At 44.3% G+C, this 25,976-nt stretch overlaps 1 protein-coding gene across 2 annotated transcripts in view; it reads right to left on the bottom strand.

Moving 5' to 3' along the window:
• Positions 1–25,976, bottom strand: part of lef1 (lymphoid enhancer-binding factor 1) — a 154,817-nt gene that overhangs the window by 5,584 nt on the left and 123,257 nt on the right. Inside the window, exon 10 of one of the 2 annotated variants that reach the window (XM_052009098.1) lies at positions 3,395–3,978. The exons of the other annotated variant lie outside the window; for it this stretch is intronic. Coding sequence (XP_051865058.1) covers positions 3,782–3,978 — 197 coding nt within the window. The 3' untranslated portion in view covers positions 3,395–3,781. Of the gene's footprint in view, positions 1–3,394; positions 3,979–25,976 lie in introns of those variants that run through there. 2 annotated transcript variants of the gene reach the window in all.

The raw sequence follows: 25,976 nt of genomic DNA, 5'->3' as shown, positions 1-25,976 counted from the left end.
TGCTTTCTCAGGTGGATGTAAAGAATCCTAAAGTGCTAGATTAAGGAGGAAGAGGGGAGTTCTCCCACAAAACTGATTAACTGGTCATTTTTCTCACTTGTTTGTGGGATCTTGCTGTGTAGAAATTAGATATTTATAAGATAACAATGACTACACTTTACAACCAAGATAAGATCTTTATTAGTCACGTACATTGAAACACACAGTGAAATGCACCTCTTGCGTAGAGTGTTCTGGGGGCAGCCCGCTAGTGTCACCACACTTCCGGCACCAACGTAGCATGCCCACAACTTCCTAACCCATACGTCTTTGGAATGTGGGAGGAAACCGGACTAACTAATTAGAAGTACTTTCTGTTTTGTCACAGTCTCACACGTTACTTAGGTCTGGCTGAGTGCCCAAATTGCTAGCTGCCATTGGTAGACTTTGGGTGGGGCTTCACTGCCATCTTTCTCGTCCAACTATTGCTCACACAGTCAATGCAGCTGAAACCTTTGTCCGATGAAGGGTCTGTTTAAAACTGGCCTTGCTCACAATATAATCCAAGTCTTCAATATATACCAATGAAAGATTACTGATAAGACTACTAGACAAGTCAGTGATGAACAAAGTCAAAAGGACGGAGTACGTCAAGTGAACTGACCATATGTTTTTGCAATAAGCAGTGGGAAAACTAATCATGTACAACCTGACGATGCGATCAAGGAGAATGAGGTGTTTAAGTGAGAAGCTTTGAATAAAAGTGATATATAGCAAGCCATCCAGCTGTGTCACAGAACTTAAAATTAATATCATTACACTCTCACACTGAGTTATACAAGGAATCTGGCAAGGCTACTTGCTGTTACTGGAGTCACTGCGGTCATTGATTTGTTTGCTAGATTATATTTTATTCCTTTTTCTTTCATAAAGGGCCAAACGTCATTGTGATCAGCACTGAAGTGACCAACAGATCCACTAAACAATACGGTTCCTGTCACGATGCTAAAACATTCACCTGCAGCCTCTCCTCTTGGCCTTTGCCTCACAGACTACCTCAAAGAAAACCAATTGCTTAAGGAAGACAAGTTGAGAGACTTGAGAGACACTTCAGGTGCACATTAACTACAAGACATGAAAAACTTGCAAGGATACTTTCACCAAATTATTTATTTTTAATTACACTTTTTCATTAAATATTTGTTTAAAAAGAATATTGATGGAGTTATGTCCAGACATCAATATACCTGTGTCACAAAAGTATCACCACCAATAACTCCAAGTAAATACAAGGAAACTATCAGCAATTCCTTCTGAAATGTGAAAGTTCTGCTTGATACTGCACCACTGTTGTAAATGCATAGTTCATGTAATAACAACTAATAGCAGACGCTGGGACGATTACATGTGTTATCTCCACTTTGCATCGTTTTCAAATTGAGTTCTAATTGGACAAGAAACACAGAGGAAGCCCTTCCTCCTGACTAAGTAGCAGCGGGAGCTGCCAAGCATTGCTGAGAGCAGCTAGCTGTCTGTACGGACACAAAAATAGGCGGAAGTTTGCCTCCTCAGCTGATAACTGGAAAACCATTGAAGGAGTGTCAGTGGGAATGGGTTTAATCTAATCCATTTCTTTTTTGCATCCCATGCAACTCCAATGACGTGCCGTTGGTTTCTCTTCCCAGGAACTTTTCCCGTCAAGTTTTGCATCACCACAGTTGGCTTCCTGCAGAGGAAGCCTTTGGGCTCTCAGCCAGCAAGTTCACAATAGCCAGGCAACACCCATGTGGTAATTCAATGCTGCCCCCCACCCCCCCATTAGCAGTGAGGAATGCACTTCCTCACTGGAGGAAATGGGAAGTGTGTTTCTGTTGGAACTTTCAGAGCTCCTACACCAAACAGCAACTTCACTTTGATATCAGAAGGTTAGGACGGTACCGAATCTCAGCCTGTGCTTATTAAGTAGAACCTTAACCTCCAGCAGGATCAAAGTGCAGTTGTGTTAATGCTATTTGCTCTTTGCCACTTGGATTTCACATGAAAGGAATTGTTATTTTGTTATTCACTCTGTGGATGTGGGGTGTCACTGGGAAGCCTGGTACTTACTGCCAATCACACACTGCTGAGGAGCCACTTCTGACGACACCTACACTGACCGTGTCACTCTGGGAGAGGAGTCACATGTAAGCTTAATGACGAACGGATGGCAGGTTTCTTTCCCTGACGAATATTAAAGAGCCAGTTGGGTCTTTATACTAATCCAACAGATTTAGAGCTGCATTTACTGATAGCAGCATTTTTAATTTCTAGATTTTGAACAAAATCATATTCAGATTTTCATGGTGTGATTTGAAGTCCCAATATCTGAGGACTTGTCGTCCATAAACATAAATACTACAGTCTCGTATGCAGCGAGAAAATGTTTTATAACGCCTCCCACATGAATAAATGATAAACCACACTAAGATCTAAAAAAAAACAGCTTTTGACTTTATTTTTTTTAAATTCCAATATTCTCAACAAATCGGCTTCCAAAGAAATAGTATAGTGATACAGCTCACAAGAAAGCTTACTCAAGAATCCCTGCTCTACTTGCAATGTGAAAGTATTCTTTGCCACAAATCTGTCCTGTCAGTTTGATTAAAACACTCAATAATAAAGACACCTTTAAATATCTTGTTCCAGTTCTTCTAATAAAACAATCCTGCACTAGCTCAAAGGAAAGAACAGAGGTGTCTCAGAGTGGCTGAGCTTGAACCATTAGCTTCTGCTCATAGGCTAATGCTGTGACCCTGACTGCATGGGTTCAGTAGGGCCAGCACATGGAGCAGCAATGCTTCAAGGGAGCTGATTAGGCCTTGATGACGTTTCCTCTCCACATCCACTCCTGGGAGCAATGAGGTGGATGGGTAGTTGCAGGGGGGACGGGATGGGATAGAGGGAAACCACGCTCCGTTGCGATCAAATCAACCTCCTTGAAACACATGTACCATTCGCCAATAACAAAGTGCCATTGATGGCGGCATCACAGTGCTTCTGGGCAAGAACAATGAAGTGCAATAACGGCCAGAAGAGGTAAGAACCAAATGCTGGGAAGCAGCAGCAAGGCTCACATTGGGAACTGTACAAATTTCCTTTCTTCTTACAAGATCATTGGAATCTATACAATATATTTGTCTTAATTCCCTCCAATCCCATTTCCAATAACAATTCTTCCAAATACTTAAAGCAATGATGGTACGTGTGTACCGTAGCAGGGAGCTGAGGGTGCACTTGGAGGGTCAGCTTGCAAATCTAAAAAACTCTTTACAAAAAAAAAATCCCTCAACTCCTCACTACAGCACACATGCAGAATGACTCCCTGGATGAAGAAAGGTGGGGGTGGAGGGTGGGGGGGCTTGTGTGTGTGTGTGTGTGTGTGTGTGTGTGTGTGTGTGTGTCTGTGTCTGTGTCTGTGTCTGTGTGTGTGTGTGTACACATAAAGGGTGCTGGTTTCACTTCAGGCTGGGAACAGTAAGCAGTGCAAAGCGCAGCCTACACTGGCGAGAAACTCCTTGGTAAGAGCTTGTAAAATGGAAAATAAAAAGGGACTTGACCGGGAGCCGAGTTGGTTTATATCCAGCAGTATGATCAGGTTGAAACGACAGTCTCTGCCAACAGCCCAGTTGCTCAAGTCATTGAGTGCTTAAGTCCCAACCACAAGGTCCCAAGTTCTGAGTCCGCCACTCAGAACTGTCTGCCTCAGTCGGGTGAGTGTTTTGTTTTGTTTTTTTTTTGAGTGTGTCAGTTTTCAGGTGGGCTGCTAGATAGAGCACCACTTTGACGTGAGACGTTCCATCTCCGGAGGAGGGAAAAAGCTGCCATCGTCTGGTTCAGCCCACTTGACTTGTGCTTTCTGCTGGCTGATGATGGAGCAGCGTTGCTGACAGTCTCGGAGAAGTCTGTGCCCCAACCCATCCTGCTCTCCTGGCTGCAGGAGGAGGAGCTTTGGTGAGTGGCCTGTGAGAAGGAAATAAAGAAATGAATACACGGGGAGGAAAGAGTAATCCAAGAAAGAAAACACAAACTTTTTACACCCCAGAGAAAAAATACCCACAAAGTTTCCACAATTATTGGCGAGGTTGTGCCTCTCTGTTTCCAGTCTTCTTTCTCTCATCCATCCACTCGATCTTCCTCTGCAGAAGCAGGCGTAAGATGAGGCAAGGTCGCTCAGACACCAACCTCCCTCTGTTCCTCCTTTACATGGGTCAGACGGTGAATGACTGGGGCTAAGGTGGAGCAATGCACAAAGCATTGCTTAACTTCATTAACTACCACATAAGAGAAGAAATACTGGTTACCACGTCCAGTGTTGTTTTTCTTCCAGTCACTAACTGGGTGTTAAATAGACGTTAACTCAACTTCCTGTCAGTTGTCTCACATGACAAGCGGAAACCAGGTTATCGCCTGGTCCCTCTCAGGACCCCACCTGAACTGTTGTACACAGTGCTCACTGGACAGCAGTGAGAAGCAAGAAGCCGTCTGGTTTTTCTCCCTCTCCAGAACCAACAGGAGTCATCCCAGCGACTAGATAGAATAATTAAGTCTAGGCCCAGGAGAAACCTTGTGACATGGCTCTGAGCCACCAAGGACATTTGGTCCCACAGTGCTGTTTTTGCTAATTAAGAGATAAGCAGATGTTACAGAGTTAAATGCTAGGTTAATCTTTGTTAATAACTTCATGGATCCCTGGCGCAGTTGTAAAAACTACACACACCAGAGAAGGTCACTCAAGCCTTTCCCTGCTGTCTGTGTTCATCTATTAATTAGCCATGCTGCATTCTCCTGATTATCTATTGCATAAGAAAGTCTTGGCCAGAGAAGGTTCTGATTTCAGAGTCAAGTCCACATTGAACCAGCTGGTCTTTTGGAGCAATTGTAATTGGCCTTCACATCCCTAGACCAAGAGATCAGTTAGAGTTCCTTCCCAATAATGACTGAGGGAGTGCTGTATTTTGGATGCCATGATAAACCAAGGGCCTGTTTGCTCTCTCAGGTGGAGGCAAATGATCCCATGGCCAATATCCAATGTGGGTGACACGGTGGCACAGGCAGTAGAGCCGCTGCCTCACAGCACCAGAGACCCAGGTTCAATCCTGACCTCAGAGATGGCCTGTGTGAAGTTTGCAAGTTCTCCCTGTGACTGCATGGGTTTCCTCTGGGTGTTCCAGTTTCTTCTGCAGTTTGGTAGGTTAATTGGCCACCGTAAATTGCCCCTAATGTATATGTAGGTGGTAGAATCTGGGGAAGTTGATGGGGATAAAGGGAGAATAAAATAAATGGGATTAATGTAGGATTAGTGTAAATGGGTGGTTGATGGTCAGGGCGGACTTGGTGGGCTGAAGGGCCTGTTTCTGTGATGCATCACTCCATGAGTCTGCCAGGACTGAGGGAGGTGTCACCTAACACAAGGTCTCAGGTGAACCTACCAAAATCCCACAGCATTTTAAGAAGAAACACAGGGGAAGGTTTCCTGTTCTCACCAATATTTATCTGTCAATCAGAATGGCTGTAAACAGATTACAGTAAAGCCCCAATAGCCTGTTATCCAATTGTTTGAAACTCTCGATGGTTCAGCATCTGGCTCACTAGTTTCTGTCTCCAGCACTCCCTTTAAATTCACTGGGTTTCTGTTTCTCATGCTTGCTTTAAACTCACCAAGGCCGTTTCCCACACTTTCTCTGCCCTCCCTTCAGAGCCCCGTTTACTGAGCTCCCTTTAAACTCAATGGGTTCCTCGGAAAATTTTATTACACTAATGTGTAACTTCTTCAAGGAAGTGAGCTAGCGTTGTTTTAGGGTATTAAAGACATCCAACAATCTGGAAAATCTGCTCGTCTGGCACCACTAAAGTCCCAAAGGTGCCAGATTATTGGAGTTTTACTAAGTTTAGTTAAGTTCTCATCTACAGTTTGTGGGCTGTGTACAAACTGATTGCTACATTCCTCTGCACTACTTGTAATTCATTGGGCCAGTGAAGGTTGCTATATAAATGGAAGGTCTTTCTGCTTGGAGGGCCCATGGCGATGGTCATGGGGATATCCATGGCCCAAACCAACCCATCAAGGGCCTGAAAGAAACTGTAGGAAGAGAAGAAATGGTGCATTTAGACTTGAATGCCTCAGTGCTGCTTAGAGGAAGTTGAGGGAGGTGTTGTCAAAATCAATAGAAATAGCACAAAACATACTGCCTCATATCTTCTCATATAGGTGTCTGCCTCATATCTTGTTTCCTTTCAGGTCTATGGGTCCTGCCATTCTGGGGCTTCAGTCACTGAGTGGTAGCAGTCCCGAGTGTTGGTACTCAAGGTCATGATAAGGAGCTCCACCAGCTAGAAACCATCATGGTTATCGAGTAGACAAAGCTTTCAATTATTATTGAAGCAACCCAACTTAGACTTTGGCTCTAAATCCCAGAGAAATCTACCTTCAATTCCATGGTTTCTTTTAAACATCCATTGTGAGGATTGATCGTGTTTGGCACAGATATTGTGGGCTGAAGGGCCTGTTCCTGTGCTGTACTGTTCTGTGATCTACATTCTATGTAGCACGAGCTTACACTGATATTGAATTTTCTGGTTCAATCCAAGTGTACAAGACCTTCCCAGAAAAGTGAGAGCATGATCAAAATTTCTCCAATGAAAGCACAGTCATTTATTTTCAACTGTTGTGTTTGAACCTGTGTACTCCAATGGCCCAGAGAGGTTCAGTCCCTAATCTACTCATATCGTGGTTATTATTCTGTAGGAAAATGCACACAGTGAGGCTCTACAAACAAGACAATTGAAATCAACAGCCTAATTTTGGTTCAAAGGGGAATTTCCAGCAGGACACGAAGAGAGTTCCTTGTTCCTCTGCTGAGATCTTTGACAGTTCAGTTGAAGCATCACAAGGTTTAATGGCCTTGCAGAAATGGGAGCACCCCCTCGACAGAGGACGAGATGATTGGTCTAGTTTACCAGCCACACCTTGCAGTCAGGCAAGGCTCCATCAAGTGAATCAATCTCTCTCTCTCTCTCTCTCTCTCTCTCTCTCTCTCTCTCTCTCTCTCTCTCTCTCTCTCTCTCAATCATATGTGTGCATACATAGACACTGAACATACACTTAGATACTCACAGACACACACATGGGCACATACATAGGCACAAACACACACACGCACACATGGACAAAATAGTACTTAATTTTACCACAGTTCTGCTTCACTATCTTCTGTCAATTATGGTGAAATATGCAGACATTATTATGTATTGCATTTGTATAATGATTTTCTTAAGTGATGCCATTCAATAAAACAAATCACACTTCCTGCCTAAAGCACTTCCAAATTCATGATTTAGTTATTTATAATGCAAGTGATATTTTCTGATTATAAATAACATTAAAATGTACACTATATTTTTAAAATAATTTCTTTTTTTAGAAACAAGGTAACTTAAATACAGCAAGTGGATATGGGTGGATTATTTTAATAACAGAGTTCCAGGAGCAAGAATTGTGCAGCAAAGCTACTTTTCAAATTTAGTTCTCTGGATCATAATACCAAGGCTTGGGGAAGCTTCAATTACAGACAACTTATGTTGCTCAGTTAAGCAATGATTTGTTATTGTTACTGGATGAAATAAAAATGATCCATACCACAGTGACACAAACAGCACACACACAAGCCAATGCATTTAAACGTGACATAATATTTCTCCTTTGCAATCTCACATTTTCCCACAGATACTGGCATAGGCAACAGCCTGTAGCCGGCAAAACCACTGTGAATGCCTTTGTGTTCCAAGATCTAATGCTAGTAGTGGCAGCTGTGGCTCAGATGTAGCACTCTCACCCCATATGTCAGAAGGTTATGGGTTCAACTCCCAGTCCAGAGACTTGAACATTCATTTCAGGCTGCATTCCAGTGCCTGAGGTGTCACCTTTCTCAGATGACCCTGCCTTCTCCCTGGAGAGGGCGTATGAAATCCTAAGGCATTACTCAAGGAAAGTTAAGGGCCATCTCCTCATTTTTCTAGCTAACATTTAACCCATATCCAACACCAACTCACTACAATGTGCAGGGTCTTGTGTGCAGGTTGTCTTCCATTTTCCATGCAATGCCTATACTTCAAAAGTAATTCATTGCCTGAAGATCATTTGGGCTTGGACATCCTCTGCTGTGAAAGACAATGGTATTAGAAAGTTCCTTTCATCTGTCCGGAGCCAATGTCTTTCTGGAAGGCTGCCTTCTATAATCACACATGCCAGTAGTCAACATTTCACACCCACATATCCATATCTGAAACACTTGCTGAAGAAAATCTGTAAAATACTTAAAATGCCCGCTCCCCAAGTTCTAGAACTTCCTCCTTAGCTCTCCCTTATCTCAATGTATGCCTTCTTTTATGTTGTTCTTTAAAAGCCTGCCCTCACCAAGTTTTTAATCATCTGTCCTAATAGCTCCTTTTGTGACAGGGTAGCAGGCTTTTTGTTGATGCTGTTCCTATTAAGCAGTTTGGGACATCTCATCATGTTAAAGGTGCTATATAAATGCATATTGTTGTTGTTTTCTTCACTACTCCCAGATTGGTAATTGGCTTATTATTGTCACATGTACTGAGATACAGTGAAAGGCTTTGTCTGCATGCCATCCAGACAGATCATTCCATGGATAAGTACATCAAGGTGGAAAAACAATAATAGAATGCAGAAAATGGTGGTACAGTTACAGAGACAGTGTGGTGCACGTAGACAAATAAGGTGCAAGGAGTACAACAAGGTAGATTGAAAGATCAAGAGTTCATCCTTATCATACAAGAGGTATACTGGGATAGAAGCTGTCCTTGAGCCTGGTGGTACATGTTCTCAAGCTTTTGTATTTTCTGCCCGATCGAAGTGGGGGTAGGGGGAGCGGGGGAGAGAGGATGTCAGGATGTGGGAGGGGTCTTTGACTCTGTTGGCTGCTTTCCTGAGGCAGCGGGAAGTGGTGACAGAGTCCATGGAGGGGAAGTTGGTTTTGTGATAGACTGGGCTGTGTTCACAACTCTCTGCAATCTCTTGCAATCTTGGGCAGAGCAGTTGCCATACCAAGCTGTGATGCATCTGGAGAAGATGCTCTCTAGGTGCATCTCATAGGTGCATCTATAAAAATTGGTGAGTCATTGGGGACAAGCCGAATTTCCTTACCCTTCTGAGGAAGAAAAGGCGCTTTTGCCTCATAATGTGAGCATGCATCTATGAGATTCGATCGCTCTGGTATAATGGCACTAGTCATGGTAGAATGAAGGCTAATCTATTTATCCATAAAGCTCATGATATTAGGAGAGTTTTAGCTTATTTTCTTTGGAATAAGAAGATCGAAGGTTTATCCAGCTATGGTCTACAATACTATGAATGGCTGGAGCAGGGTTAACAGGAAGGGCCTATATTAGTTTAGCAGAGAGATCAGTAATGAGGGGACATTGACGCAAAGTAATTGGCAAAAAGATTAGAGGGGAGTTGAGCCCCAGTGATGACTGTTACTCTTGGAAGCAGTAACGGAGGTGAAGTCCTCTTCGCATATAAAAGATATTCTAGGAGTCTACAGGCCTATGACTGGGAAGTGTGATTCATCTAAATCACTTTATTTGGTCAGCAAAGAGATGAGGATAGGTGGGCTTCTTTGGTGTTGTACATTTTTATAATTTTTTTATTGCAAGATGTGGTCCTGTTTTTAAGGTGCTGAGGATTTTAATTGAAAAACAGTTTTTTGATCCTTTTAAAAATTCTAGTATATTGACAATCTTAGATTATTCTTCCACAAGAAGAAGTCCCTCTACCTTCTGTGTTTCCAAACATTTTAAATGTACATGATCTCAGTGAAATCGACCAACACCACAAGCTTTATTGGTAGCGGCCCTGACCACTGCTGACCCCTCTTACACAAATGTGCACAGACACAGCCATGAACAGCAGTTAAGTATTCACACCTAAACCGTCTTCCCGTCAAGGTACGAAGCAGAAACTGAGTCACATGGGAAAACCGAGGAAGAGAGTGGGACACACCAATGAAGAACAACTCAGAACATGGAGCAAAATTCAACGTAAGTTTAGATTAGGTCTCGTAGCTGGTTGCTTTCCTCTCTCCCATGAGTAATATTGTTCATACTCATTTAGCTTTGTGGTAATTAATATTAGGAAATCACCCAGCAAACCAGCTGATACTTTGCAAATAGAGTCAGTCAGTAAGAATAATATCCCACAGGACCAGTCCAGCCTCCCCCTCCATTGATATCCAGGCTGAGCTTTCGGTCTCGTATTGAGGCAATGCTGCATTACTGGTGGTGCCGTCAAGTTATCAGGTGCTCTCTCAGGTGGACACCAAAGGTAGAGGCATTTAGAAGAACTATCTTAAGCATCCTGGACAATATTTTCCTCACTGTTGTTTGTCCTGAGGAGCCTGATTTTGTGGACAAGTGGGTAGATCATTTAGCTGTTTGTTTTAGTAGGTGCACCATAATTCCATGCAGCTCAATCAGATAAAAAGGCATCACCCAACTGTTCTTTCCCCCCACAGATGCTGCTAAACCCATCGAGTTCCTACAGAAGATTGTTTATTGCTTCAGATTCCAGCATCTGCAGTCTTTTGATTGTCACTTCAGCATTTCTTTTTGCACTACCTCAATTTGCACCATTCCATTGTTTTTGCGCTTGTCACTGGATTTATTATTACCATGTACACTGTTTACTTTGTGATCTTCGTGCGAGCAAGGAATTTCATTGCACCCTGGTGTATATCACAATAACTAATCTGAGTCTGAATCTGGGAGCTGTCACCATTCAATGGCATGGGTGTTTCAATGAAGCACCTACGTTTCAATGGAGCAACTCTATTTCAAACAGTGATCTTATTTCGTTGAATGCTCCAACCCTGTAAACTTTATATTTCCATTCACCATAGTTGTGTACTTTTCTCTTTTTTATATTCTCATTATTCTTATTCAAACACAAACCTGCACTCAGTTAACCATTCATACTCATCCCAATACCAAAGACCCAATGACCAAAACTGCATTATATATTCATGGCAGAGGAACATTGCACCAGGCAAACAAATTAGTAGACTTTAACCCGCAGTGAGTCCTCAGTCTGGACACTCATCCATTGTCAATGTAAAGCTAGGTTGTGCTGTGTTAGTGGATAGATAGGTCATGGTAGGTCATGTCTAACCAATCTTATAGAGTTCTCCGGGAAGGTTTCCAAGAAGGTTGATGAGGGAAAGGCGGTGAACGTTGTCTACATGGACTTTAGCAAGGCCTTTGACAAAGTCCCACATGGGAGGCCGGCCCAGAAGGTTAAGTCGCTTGGAATTTAGGATGAGGTAGCCAACTGGATTCAACATTGACTTAGCAGGAGAAGCCAGAGAGTGGTAGTAGATGGTTGTCTCTCTGACTGGAGGCCTGTGACTGGTGGTGTGCCACAGGGTTCGGTGATTAATTAATGCTTTCGATGATAATGTGATAAACTGGGTCAGCAAATTTACAGATGACACCAAGATTGGGGCATAGTGGACAGTGAGGAAGGCTATCAAAGCTTGCAGTGTGATCTTGACCAGCTAGGAAAATGAGCTTTAAAATGGCAGATGGAATTTAATGCAGACAAGTGTGAGGTGTTGCACTTTGGGAGGACAAATCAGGGTAAGACTTTCACAGTGAATGGCTGGGCTCCGAGGTGTACGGTAGAACAAAGGGACCTGAGAATACAGATCCGTAGTTCCTTGAAAGTGGCGTCACAGGTAGATAGGGTCGTAAAGAGAGCTTTTGGCACTTTGGCCTTCATAAATCAGGGCATTGAGTACAGGAGTTGGGATGTTAAGTTAAAGTTGTACAAGACATTGGTGAGGCCGAATTTGGAGTATCGTGTGCAGTTCTGGTCACCTACCTACAGGAAAGATATCAATAAGCTAGGAAAATTTACACAGATGTTGCTGGGACTTTAGGACCTGAGTTATAGGGAAAGGTTGAATAGGTTAGGACTTTATTCCCTGGAGTGCGGGAGAATGAGGGGAGATCTTATACAAAATTATGAGGGGGATAGATAGGGTGAATGCATGCAGGCTTTTTCCCCTCAGGTTGGGTGAGACTAGGACTAGAGGTCATAGGTTTAGGGTGAAAGGTGAAATATATAAGGGGAATCTGAGGGGAAACTTCTTCACTCAGAGGGTGGTGCGAGGGTGGAACGAGCTGCCAGCGGAGGTGGTAGATGCAGGTTCAATTATAACATTTAAGAGAGGTTTGGATAGGTACATGGATGGGAGGGGTTTGGAAGAATATGGTCCAGGTGCAGCTAGATGGGACACGGCAGAAATTTGTAAGTATATACGAAAAGCAAAATATGTAATACAACTTTATTTTCACACAGAACTGACAAAGGATCTTCAACCTGAAATGTTAATTCTGTTTATCTTCTCACAGATGCTGCCTGACCTGCTGAGTGTTTCTAGCATTTTCTGCTTTTACTTCAGATTTCCAGCATCTGCAGTTTAGTTGATTTTCATTGTTATTTTAACTGTACGGTGGCATGAAAAGAAACACAAGCTCATCATCCGCACTTTTTTGACCCAGTTTGCACAATGAGAGAGTTAAATAACCCCCTGACTTTGACAGTATTGCTGCTGCTCTTGGAGGCTTTAGCCCATGGATCACAATACTGTATTGAGGTGCAAACACAACTGTAAACACAGGCTCACCTTCTCTCCTGGATAGCTGAGCAATTAAAGAAGATAAGATATCTTTATTAGTCACATGTACATCGAAACACACAGTGAAATGCATCTTTTATGCAGAGTGTTCTGGGGGCAGCCCGCAAGTGTTGCCACGCTTCTGGCGCCAACATAGCATGCCCACAACTTCCTAACCCGTACGTCTTTGGAATGTGGGATGAAACCGGAGCACCCGGAGGAAACCCACACAGACATGGGGAGAACGTACAAACTCCTTACAGACAGTGGCTGAAATTGAACCCGGGTTGCTAGCGCTGCAAAGCGTTATGCTAACCGCTACACTACCGCACCTGCCCAGAAGTGAGCAACTCTCAAGACTTGCATCCACAAGAGTAAATTTTCCCTCTGTTCTGCTGGCAATTTTACTAATTTATTTGTCTTCTATTTACAGATCCTCCAAGCCTCCCTCTTGTTCTACACAATCACCTCTTTCAGAGCACTCCATCACCTCTTTTGTCATTTCATCTCTCCTGCCCCCTCCTTCTCCTCCCCTCCTGCTTTTCTCTGCATCTTAAAGCCCATTCATCTCCAACTTTTTCCATTCTTATGATAAATCTTCGACAGAATCATTAACTTTGTTTCTCTCCACGGATGCTAAGTACTTCCAGTATTTTTAATTCTATAATTGAAACATGCATTCATATTTCTTCCTTATTGTTGGACAACATTCTGAGAGGTTTCACAGAGTTTTATTAATGAATAAGTGGTGGTTGAGCCAAAGAGCTGAGTGCGGTGTTCAGACTCTGGGTGTTTATGGTGAACTTAAGGAAGAGGGGAAAGTGGAGAGGTGAGGAGGTTCAGGAAGAGACTCCACAGGGAGGGTCAGACAAAACCTGCAAGTAATTAGGAAAGCCAACAAAACATTATGTTTGTTGCTAAAGGGACTGAATTCAAAAGTGGAGAGGTTTACGCTTCTGTTATATAGGATATTGGTGAGAGCACATCTCTCCACAGATGCTGCCTGACCTGCTGAGTGTTTCCAGCCTTTGTGTTTTATTTTAGATTTCCAGCATTTGCAGTTTTTATATTTTCATTTACTGGAATAATCCAGTCTGAAGGATGACCAAATCACAGGTGAGGGTTTCAGTGGGCGGGGGAGAGAGGGTGGAGAGTGCCATGAACAAGGGAAAAGGGAATTTAGTGCAAATTTCTTAAGGAAGTCCAGAATTCTTTATTCAACATGACATCTGGTCAAAAAAACTTGTAGAATATTTCATGACTTAGGACATCCAAAGCATTTTACACTTCTTGAAATATAGAATTATCATGTAGGTAGGATTTGATTACCACAAATGGTATTAAGATCTACCTTTCATTACTGCCATATTTCTTACGATGATGTCTTTCTGCCTCTTTCACAGATGCAGTGCGCAGTTCTGGTCGCCTGCTATAGGAAGGATACCATTAAGGTGGAAAGGGTGCAGAAAAGGTTCATGTGGATGTTACTGGGACTGGAGGGCTTGAGTTATAAGGAAGGATTGGATTGGGATGTTTTTTCTGGGAGCACAGGAGGCTGAGGGATAACCTTTATGCAAAATCATTATAGATGAGGTGAATGATTGCTCTTTTTCCCAGGGTAGGGGTCTCTAAAACTAGAGGGCATAGGTTTAAGGTGAGAGGGAAAAGATTTAAAAGGGACCTGAGGGGTGATGAGTGTATTAGATGAATTGCTAGAGGAAGCTGTAGGGGTGGGTAAAATTACAACCTTTAAAAGACATTTTGACAGGTAGATGGAGAGGAAAGGTTCAAAGGGAAATGGGCCAAATGCAGGCAAATGGGACGAGCTCAGGTAGACAATTTGGTTGGCATAGACAAATTGGGCCAAAGGGCCTGTTTCCGTGCTGTATAACTCTATGACACTAAGATTCCATGATCTCAGTTGATTAAGAGGATGCAAACTGATCCACTCCAATGGGTGTGATCAATATAACACATCGAGGGCAAGGGGAGCTATCACAGTAAAGATTTGCCTCTGAGACTTTCTCCTGGCCATCAGGATTGTCAATGAATCTACCGCAATACTGCACAATCTTGTTTGCCACAAGGCCTAGGTCATTGTCTCTGGGCATTCTGATCCTTCACAAAAAAATAAACTGCTGGGAGAAACTCAAAGGATCAAGAAGTATCTGTGGAGTCAAAGCAATAGTTGAGGTTTCTGGTCGAGATGCTGCATCACAGTCTGATCCTTGTGCTTCTGTCAAATTTAAGTTCGATTCACTAGATTTAATGGTCTGTCCTTCTTCCCAGCACAGTAAGAAATCATGGCATGGAAATCAGCTACGGCTCATTCTCAGTTTAAATCTAGTTGTGCAGAGGCAGTGAGTCTGCACTAACTCTGATGTCAGTACCTTGCCAGCGTGCAGCACACACCATTGATCAGAAACAAACTAACAGATTAACTAAATTTTCCACATGAGAGATCACACTGAAGGCAGATGCACAGAAGCACATTACCAACCTACTACACCTGATGCAATACGGTTCTGGGCGACTTGCTTCACTCTTCTTCAGAGAAATTCTACCCTTGTCTCACATATTCTGTGCCCAAACCTTCCAACAAGCAGCACAGTATTCCAGGGAACACAAGTAAAGTCTTGTTCCCCTCCAAATCAGTTTTCAACAGGGGGTATGGAGGGGGGGGAAAGAAAACAAGGTTACACTGTCTGGAGTCCTCAGAAATGGTTGCTACAAATAGCAGCTCTTATCCATTGTCTGGTGATCTGTTTGCAAGCTTCAGACTAGTACCACAAACCTAGAATGAGAAGGACAGTGCACTCACTGTTTGAGATGCCTTCAGAATAGACCAAAACAAAGTGGCTGATCCAAGCTTAAAACGAAAAAAAATTAATTACAGCAACAATTGGAGACATTCACTTGGGAGACAGCGAGCTTTAGATTTCAGTCTGAGGCAAGTGAATGACAATTGCACTCATACAGTCACCAAGTGAGATCTATGCAGAAAGGCTGTGAAAGAACTCACCAATTTTAGCTATCCTCCAACGTGCAGGGATTGCGGCTGTCAAAAGAATTCTCACCCTCCCCTCCCCAAGGTTAGACAAGTATTGTTTTAATTACCTGGCAAAATAAGGCATTCCAATGCTGTAATTTCCTTCTGAAAGAAAGGAGGAACTAGATGTGGTACCTTTACTGGTACCTTGCTTAGCGTTCCCAGAAATGAGAGCAACAATGGACTTGGATGCTAAAAGAGGTGACTACAGCACAACATGCAGAGAGGTGAGTTACTGACAGCACTACTGTGCTGGGAATCTGGCACAACCCCTGCCTTCCCTGGGCGATGGGGACCTATGGTAAATCTCTGCCCTCCGCCGGAGTTCCGTAGCGATGAGTCGCCTGTGGCTTGTTGTGGAGGGGCTGCCTCTAAGGGCCGGTATTGGGCTAAGCTGGGATGATCAATGTGGCTCAGGGCTGCACCATACAATGGTCCAGCATGGACACTCCGATCAAACTCATCCACAGTGACCAGGGGGCACCCCGCCGTATTAACCATATTGCCTACCACCCTGGCCGGTACATTGAGTGAGGGCCATTGCTGGGGCCTGATGAGCAATAACCCCAAGTGTTGACGGACCACTCGATCCTTATAGTCACGGAGTCATACAGCACGGAGACAGGCCCTTTGGCCCAACTTGTCCATGCCGACCAAGATGCCCATCTAAGCTAGTCCTGCATTTGGCCCATATCCCTCTAAATCTTTCCCATCCAATAGACCTATCCAGGTGTCTTTTAAATGTTGTTATCATACCTGCCTTAACCACTTCCTCTGGCAGCTTGTTCTAAATACATACCACTCTCTGCGTGAAGAAGTTGCTTCTCAGGTCCCCTTTAAATCTTTCTCCTCTCGCCTTAAACCTATGCCCTCTGGTTTTTGACTCCCTTTCCCTGGGAAAAAGACTGTGTGCATTCACCCTATCTATGCCCCTCATGATTTTATACATCCCTACAAGGTCACCTCTCATTCTCCATTGAATAAACTCCTAGCCTGCCCAACCTCTCCTGCCCAACTCAAGCCCTCGAATCCCGGCAACATTCTCGTAAATCTTCTCTGCACTCTTTCCAACTTAATGATGTTTTTCCTGTAACAGGGTGACCAAAACTGTACACATTACTCTAGGTCATATGGGCTCTCATCATCTCCTGATGGGTGTTGCTGTTCACCAGAAAGAAATGTCCAGGCTGGGAAAAACTGTGCAGCCAAACCAATCAAAGGAGGAGACAGAAGCTTCCATCACATCCAACGGAAGCTGTCGAGGGAGACTGTTGGATCTGGGCAGTCCATCAACACATGGAGCAGGTGCCGCCAGTCCCCAGTAATGTCCACACTCACCATGACAGTCAGGGAACAATCCTGAGCCCAACATCTCAGCGCTGAGTTGCCGGTGTGTAGCCTCAGGAAGGCTAATAGTATCAGCAAGGATACCACTTCCATCAGACTTCAGAACCAATGACCTCTTTCACATCCCCTTCCTGGTGGTGCTGCCATGTTCTCAGACTTTTAATTCTATCTCTGTTATTAATTCCATTATTGTCACTGTAGCATTTTCCTTTGCCCTACTTCAGATTGCACTACAATCTTTGCATCATTCTGCTGTCTTGCCCTCATTATTGTATTTGTTGTTGTATTTATTATCTCCATGTAAACTGCTTACTCTGTGAGCTTCACACGAGCAAGGAATTTCATTGCACCTTGGCACGGTAGGCACAGTAGTGTAGCGGTTGGCTATTACAGCTATTATAGCGCCAGTGACTCGGGTTCAGTTCCGGCCGCTGTCTGTAAGGAGTTTGTACGTTCTCCCTGTGTCTGCGTGGGTTTCCTCCGGGTGCTCTGGTTTCCTCCCACATTCCAAAGACGTACGGGTTAGGAAGTTGCGGGCATGCTCTGTTGGCGCCGGAAGCGTGACGACACTTGCAGGCTGCCCCCCAGAACACTCTGTGCAAAAAGATGCATTTCACTGTGTGTTTTGATGTACATGTGACTAATAAAGAAATTTTATCTTATCTTATATGACAATAAACTAACCTGAATCTGACACCACTCACCCCAGCCCTCACTGGCTGCCCCTCCGCACATGGCAAGCAAGCAATGGTTCACTGCGGGAGTGGCAGGCAGGTCACAACATGGTCCTGCCACTGCAGCTCACAGCCCAAGCTGATGTCTCCTCTACAATACAGCAGAGTATGTACTGGTGAGTGTTTGGGCTGGAGAATCAACAGTCTGTGGGGTAGACAGGGTACCTGTGCAGTGCCTTTCTCACCCTAGGCCATACCAGTAAAACGTAACTCTAAAGCATAAGGTCCCACAAACAGGAATGTGGTAATGAGCAGATAATCATTTTTTTTTCTGGGGCATTAAGTATAAAAGTCATGCTGCAGCTGTATAAACCTTTGGAGTATTGAGTGCAGTTCTGGTTACTGTTTTACGAGAAGGATGTGGAGGCTTTGGAGGGAGTGCAGAAGAGGTTCACAAGGACGTTGCCTGGATTGGAGTATACTAGTTAAAGAGAGGGTGAACAAACATGGATTGTTTTCTCTGGAGTGTCAGAGGCTGAATCTAAATGTATGAGAGGCATAGATAGGGTAGACAGCCTGAGTCTTTTTCCCAGGGTGGAAATGTCAAATACTAGATGGCATAGCTTTAAGCTGAGAAGGGGAACGTTTAAAGGAGATGTGCAAGGCAAGTTTTTTTACACAGAGAGCGGTAGATGCCTGGAAGGCACCGTAGAAGGTAGTAGAAGCAGATATGATGTTTAAGAGGCATTTAGACAGGCACATAAATGGAGGGATATGGATCATGTGCAGGCAGATGGGATTAGTGAGATTGGCATCATGATCGGTGCAGACCTGGTGGGCTGAAGGGCCTGTTCCTGTGCTGTACTGTTCCCATGTTCCAGTTGTGTAAACTGAAGGATAAATACTGGTCTCGATATCAGGCATAACTTCCTCGTCCATCTCAAAATAATTTTGCTAGATCTTTTATGAAACTGAGAGGAAAGGCAGGGCCTCAGTTTGATGCCTTGGCTAAAAGACGGCAGCACTCCAGCTGTGAAGCACTTGCCTCAGCACAGCCCAGACCTCAGAGTGGGATAGGAACCCATCACCTTCAGTCTCATCGAGGTAAGGCTGACAACGCATGAGGCTAGTCAGGACCATACAGAACGACACACACATGAAAAAGAAAACCTGCTGAGTATGTCTAGCATTCTCTTGTCTTTTAGTTCTCCAGCGTTCTCCGCCTCTGCAGAAACTGCAGAGAGTTGTGGACACGGCCCAGCACATCACGGACACCAGCCTCCCCTCTTTGAACTCAGTCTTTACCTCTTGTTGTCTTGGTGAAGCAGCCAGCATAATCAAAGACCGCACCAACCCGGGTCATTCTCTCTTCTCTCCTTTCCCATCGGGGAGAATCTACAGGAGCCTGAGGGCACGTACCACCAGACTTAAGGACAGCTTCTACCCCACTGTGATAAGACTATTGAATGGTTCCCTTAAACAATGAGATGGACTATGATCTCACGATCTACCTTGTTTTGACCTTGCACCTTATTGCACTGCATTTTCTCTGTAGCTGTGACACTTTACTCTGTACTGTTATTGTTTTTACCTGTACTACATCAATGGACTCTGTATTAACTCAACGTAACTGCACTGTGTAATGAATTGATCTGTACGAACCGTATGCAAGACAAATTTTTCACTGTATCTTGGTACAAGTGACAATAATAAACCAATACCGATACCTCATGGTTCTAGCGTTTCCTTTCCCTCGCTTCTATCTACATTCATCTCTGTTTACTTACACCTCTTGCAGTCTGATCAGACCAAGCCATCACCAAGCCCACTCAGTCAGCACCACCAACATCCACGTCGTTCAACCACCCTCAACTCCACCGGCCACTTTTGTTCTCTCCACCCCTTCCCCCTCCTCGGATTCAATTTCATTTCTGACATTTTCCCAATTCTGACAAAAAGGCCACCAACTCGAAAAGTTAACTCTCTGTTCTGTTCCACAGATGCTGCCTGACCTACTGAGCATTTTCAGTTTTGATTTCAGGTCTTCAGCTTTTGCAGATTTTTTTCATTTGAAATAGTAAACCCATTTCCATTACCGAAATACAATGAAAATCTTTGTTTTCATGCCATACATAAGTACATCGAGATAGTAGAAAGAAAACAGAATATAGTGTTGTAGTTACAGAGAATGTACAGTGCGGGTTGACAAATAACGTACAAGGACCACAACAAGGTAGATTGGGAGATCTTTAGTGTTATGAGAGGTCCACTGGAAATGCACTCTCCACCCACTTTTTGAACATTCTCCTCCGCTCCCACTTTAGAGTGCATGCATATGAAGGCACTGAGCTTGCACATAGGGCCTGTTGTTATGGTGACAAACGGCTTCATTAGAAGTGTTAGCATGTGCTGCACCTGCCTAAAGGATCACTGGTTGTCACTGCTATAACTTCACGCAGTTAACCTTGGATAGAGCTGTACACCCAATAAGGGAATGCCAGGAAGGGAGCAAGTGGGTTTGTGAGGCCTAAAGCGGGGACGTAGTACCATAGATGTTAAATCAGTGCCTTCTCCCAGCTAATATCCCCAGCACTGGTTACACTTACCTATTTTATCTGTCCTTCACCAACACATTCCATGCACTGGGTCACTTCCCCCCCATCCCCCACTGTTCCCATCTGCCCACCCTACCTCCCATATTTGATTCCATGTCCCACCTTCCTTTCCTATCAGATTCCATAACCCTCAGCCCTTTGTTGCTTCCACCTATCACCACCCAGCTTCCGTTGATATCTCCACCCTTCCCTCCTCCACCTGACTCCATCTGCCAATCAACTCTCCTCGCCTGGATCCACCTATCACCTGCCAGCTCTTGTTCCACCCCTCCCCCTCACCTCAACCCTTTCAATCCAGATGGAGGATCTTGACCCGAAATGTTGACTATCCATTTCCCTCCACAGATGCTGCCTGGCCCACTGAGTTCCTCCAGCAGGTCGTTCTTTGCTCCAGATTCCAGCATCTGTAGTCTCCTTTGTCTCCCACTTACACTCAGTTGGCAACATCAGGCAACCCATGTCATTCACATGCCTGACACCAGATTCCATCACAGACACTCTGTTCCGAGTTCTGTCATGGGAAGAGATTACCGGGCAAGAGATAGGAGAAGATACAAGGCTGTACTCAAAGTCTCCTTGGAGAAAAAGTGACATCCCCACTGACTCCTGGGAATTTCTCCTTGAAGTGGAGTTGGAGCATTCAGGACAGTGCTGAGACCTTGAGTTCAAGTACAGGCAGTGGAAGGAGCCTCACAAGTGAAAGGTCACCCAGCTGCTACCAAAACTGTGGAAGAGTTTGTGGTTCCAACTTTGGCCTCATCAGTGAACTCAGCACCCACAAAACTGGAGTGGAAGCAAGTCATCCTCAATTGTGAGGGATTGCAGATGGAGAAGTTAGAGTCATAGAGTCACACAGCACAGAAACAAGCCCTTCAGCCCAACTGGTCCATGCCGACCAAGATGTCCATCCCATTTGCCAGCATTTGGCCCATAACCTTCTATACTTTTCCTATCCATGCACCTGTCCAACTGTCTTTTAAAAGTTGCCCCTCAGGTGCCTATTAAATCTTTCCCCTCTCACCTTAAGCCTATGCCCTCTTGTTCTTGATTCCCCAACCCCAGGAAAAAGACTGAGTGCATTCACCCTATCTATGTTCCTTATAATTTTATATACTACCAGTCATGTTTTGGTTCAATTCCAACTTACGAACAGTTCAGGTTACAAACAGTGCTCAGGAACCCTGTTGTAACCTGACTGGTTGCATCATGGCCTGGTATAGCAATTCCAGTGCACAGGAACACAAGAGGCTGCAGAGCGTTGTGGACACAGCCCAGTCCATCTTGGGCACTGCCCTCCCTACCACTGGCAGCACCTACAGGAGGCACTGCCTCAGGAAGTCTGCATCTATCATCAAGGGCCCCCATCATCTAGGTCATGCCCTCTTCTCGCAGCTACTGTCAGGCAGGAGGCACAGAAGCCCGATATCCCACACCACCAGGTTCAGGAACAGCTACTTTCCTACAACCATCAGGTTCTTGAACTGACCTACAGAGACCTAACCCTACCTCAGCAATGGAACACTTTAGACCACCTCTTGCACGACCCTGGACTTGTCTCTAATTGTGCTTTTTTTTGCACTGATGTCTTGTTTTGCACAGTCTTTTTTTTCTTCGTTATCTCGTATAATTCAAGTACAATTTATGTATAACGTATGTTCTGTGTGTTGTCTGAATCTATGTACCTGTGATGCTGCTGCAAGCAAGTTTTTCACTGTACCTGTACCTCACCGTACTTGTGCACGTGACAATAAATTCCACTTGTCTTGACTTGACTTGCATAGCAATACTTTAGAATGGGCTCTGAACACATAACCTTCAGTGTCAGAGAGGGGTTGGAGAACCACCAACTGATTTAAGGCTGACAACACAGTTTAAAAACTAGTGTCAGTAGTGATGAGCATAAAACTAGTGGATGGTTGTTAAAAATCCATCTGGTTGGCTAATGTCCTTCAGAGGATTAAATATGTTGCCCTCACTGGGATCTGGCCTGCTCATGACTCCAAACCACAGCAGACTATTAAATGGCATCTGGCGTGCCCTAGCAACCCACTCAGTTCGGGGTGATTCAGAGTGGACAATAAGTTCGGGCCGAGCCAATGACACTCATGTCATGAGAACAAATGTAAAAATGTACATTTTCAGTGTAAAATACAAATCAAATATACTGTCAGCTGCACTGTAATTTTCAGTGTCATTTTTCACTCTTTCTTCCGTTGTTCTGGATCTTCCCCTGTGCTGGATGTTAAGTGAGGACAAAGCTGCTGCTTTCTCTCAAGTAGATCAGTAACAGGCTGTGAATCCATCATTTACATACCAAGTGACACTGGTTCACAGGCAGGTATGGGCCTTGCTCTTCAGATACTGCTATGGTTCTGAGAGAGCAGAGAGAACATCAAGCTTATCAGAAAGGCTGCCGTACTTGCAGTGGAGTATCCACACATACTGCACTGAAACATCCTCTCTGGTTACATGCTCAGGTATCCAGCATGGGACCTAGAGTCATACACCATGGAAACAGGTCCTTCATCCTAACTGGTCCATGCCCACCAAGATTCCTATCTAAGCTAGTCCCATTTGCCCGCATTTGGCCCATATCCCTCTAAACCTTTCCTATCCATGTACCTGTCCAAGTATCTTTTAAATGTCGTTAATGTACCTGCCTCAAGCACTTCCTCTGGCAGTTCATTCCATATACTGACCGCCCTCTGGGTGAAAAAGTTGCCTTTCGGGTTCCTATTAAATCTCTCCCCTCTCACCCTAAACCTACGTCCTCCAGTTTTTGATTCCCCAGTGCTGGTAAAAAGACAGTGTGCATTGGCTCTATCTGTGCCTCTCATGATTTTACACACTTGAACTACTATCTTCTGACTGCAAGACAAACCTGCTGCCAGCTGAGCCAAAGACTGGACATTAGCTCAAACTGGGGATCCAGATGTGGAGTATTTATTTTCCCACAATTGTCAGGGCCATGGAATTGAAACGAATGCAGGAACTGCATGCCGCAGCAAAACCTGCATCTATTCAGTAACTATTGTTGAATATATTACAATGTAATACTTGGTGATATTTAACAATAGGGTCCTGTTGGCCAGCTTTAACATATGATATAGGATCTATGGTATGTACAAATCAAGGTATGAACAACAAGGCAACCTGGAATACTCAGGGGCAGTGCCTACACTGAACCATTCGCCCGAAAGCATCAGGTTCACGAAAGACCCTCTCCTTGTTCTTCCCCAGTAGCTGCTTCAGTCATGTAAGACACCTCCGCAACTACCTGAGCCACACAATGCGCAGATGTTCTTTACAGCTTTGCCTTCATCAGTGAGCTGTCACCTGCACCACTATGTGTGCATCAGCCTGCATTTCTGCTGGCTGAGCATCAATAGAAAACAATGGGTTTGTTTGGATTTGGGGGAGAATTTCCTTCTTCTCTAATGTTGACTTAATTTCAAGGTTGCCCCTCCTCCCTTACCTCAGGTTACAGTTGATAAGTAATTCGACGCCAGGTGGGCTCAGAAACATTGTCAGATGTCAGACAGCAGAGTAAAAATATTTACTCAGCAGCTGAATAAGGACCCAAACTCTTGGTCTTCAGTCACTAGCATGCATGCCAACATCAGTCAATGGCTGCACTGACCTCCCAGCATTCAATTCCGTTGACCTCAGTGGAACTGATGGTGCAGTGGTTGGTACAACTAGTCAAAGGTAAATTTCCCTTTAAAGTTTTGACAGTATTCAGACTGCATGAGATTGAGGTAGGACAGCTGCAGTGGCAAGGCAGGACAGGGGAAACTGAGTGATTGACAGGGCAAAACTCAATGCAGATGATAGGAAAACATGGGCTTAGTTTGCAGACAGAGCCTTTTTGTTGTGGCATTCCCAAGCACCTGACACCCAAGATAACTATCATGCTCTTCTTCGAAATAGTATGGTGAGGGGGACAAATAGAACCTAGGCTCACATGAGTGGAGAACATTCTGACTGGTTGCATCACCGCCTGGTATGGAGGCTCCAATGCACAGGATCTCAAGAGGCTGCAGAAGGTTGTAGACTCAGCCAGCTTCATCACAGGCACAACCCTCCCCACCGTCGAGGACATCTTCAAGAGGCGGTGCCTCAAGAAGGCGGCATCCATCATTAAGAACCCTCACCATCCGGGACATGCCCCCTTCTCGTTACTACCATCGGGGAGGAGGTACAGGAGCCTGAAGACCCACATTCAACGACTCAGAAACATTTTCTTCCCCTCCACCATCAGATTTCTGAACGGTCCATGAATCCTATCATTTTATTCCTTTTCTTTGCACTATTTATTTATTTTTGTAATTTATAGTAATTTTATGTCTTTGCACTGTACTGCTGCCAGAAAACAACACTTCACGTCATGTCAGTGATAATAAACCTGAGTCTGATTCTTAGAATTCCCATAGTATCGGACTGCAATGTCAACCTAAAGTATTTACCCACATCTCTGGAGTTATGCTCAATCTTTGTTAAAGCTTACAATAGAGCCTCAACTGCTCCAGAAGAAGCTGTTTTCACACAGACAGCAGAGTATGATTCTTTAAAATGAACCCTGGACAATAAGTAGCTGTTTTGGAGTGTTTGTCAATATTTATTTACAACTTACAACAAAAGCGGTAGTAGTATTCTCACGTTTCCATCCTATGCTGAGCTGCATTCCACTTGGACAGTCCAACAGTGACTGTTTACGGAAAGACATCAATTGTCCAAGAGAGATGGTAAGGCTGATAAAATTCAGGGAATTGAAATATTAACCAGCATAGGAATGTAGTTGCAGAAAGAGTGAGAGAGAGAGAGGGAGACAGGGAGATTTATGTGTGGAATAGGAGAGTGTTAGCACATCCCATTGGCAGACTGTGACGGCTGACTATTGGGATCCAGGTCAGGATCGGGAGCGCAGCGTGCAGCCGCAGGTACGTGTGACCTCCTCAAGCCCCGCACCCCGACTGATGAGTATCCACGTCAGGAGGGGCCCCACACCTGAAGTCTGGCCAAGGGAAGGCAAGCCCAAGCAAAGTATAATCCAGCACTGAAGCGCTCGCAATCAAAGTCACAATCACATCTCTTCCAGCTGTGGTTAGGCTTCAAACAAAACAATGACAAGAAAAGATTCCAACAGACAGAAGACTCTCTTCCTAATCTACAATTGCTACAGCTGTCTCTTTATGTACACTACGCACAGTAATTGCTTCACCTCCAACCCCACCCACTCCCTACCAAACAGACAACTCTCAAAGAGCTGATCTTTTCACTTTGATTTGGGTTGGGTTGGAAATGGGAGATCCAAATAAAGAGGCTGACGACTTACCAAATACTTATGACCCAGTGTGGCTTTGATACCTCAACTTGTGTAAATATACGCAGGCATGGTAGTGTAGCGGTTAGCGTAACGCTTTACAGTGCCAGCGACCCGTGTTCAATTCTGGCCACTGTCTGTAAGGAGTTTGTACGTTCTTCCTGTGTCTGCATGGGTTTCCTCCGGGTGCTCCGGTTTCCTCCCACATTCCAAAGACGTACTGGTTAGGAAGTTTTGGGCATGCTATGTTGG

This window comes from Pristis pectinata, chromosome 2, assembly GCF_009764475.1.
Source record: "Pristis pectinata isolate sPriPec2 chromosome 2, sPriPec2.1.pri, whole genome shotgun sequence".
NCBI classification, from domain to species: Eukaryota; Metazoa; Chordata; class Chondrichthyes; order Rhinopristiformes; family Pristidae; genus Pristis; species Pristis pectinata.
The sequence above is the reverse complement of the archived record's forward strand: the minus strand, read 5'-3'. Positions and strand labels throughout refer to the sequence as shown.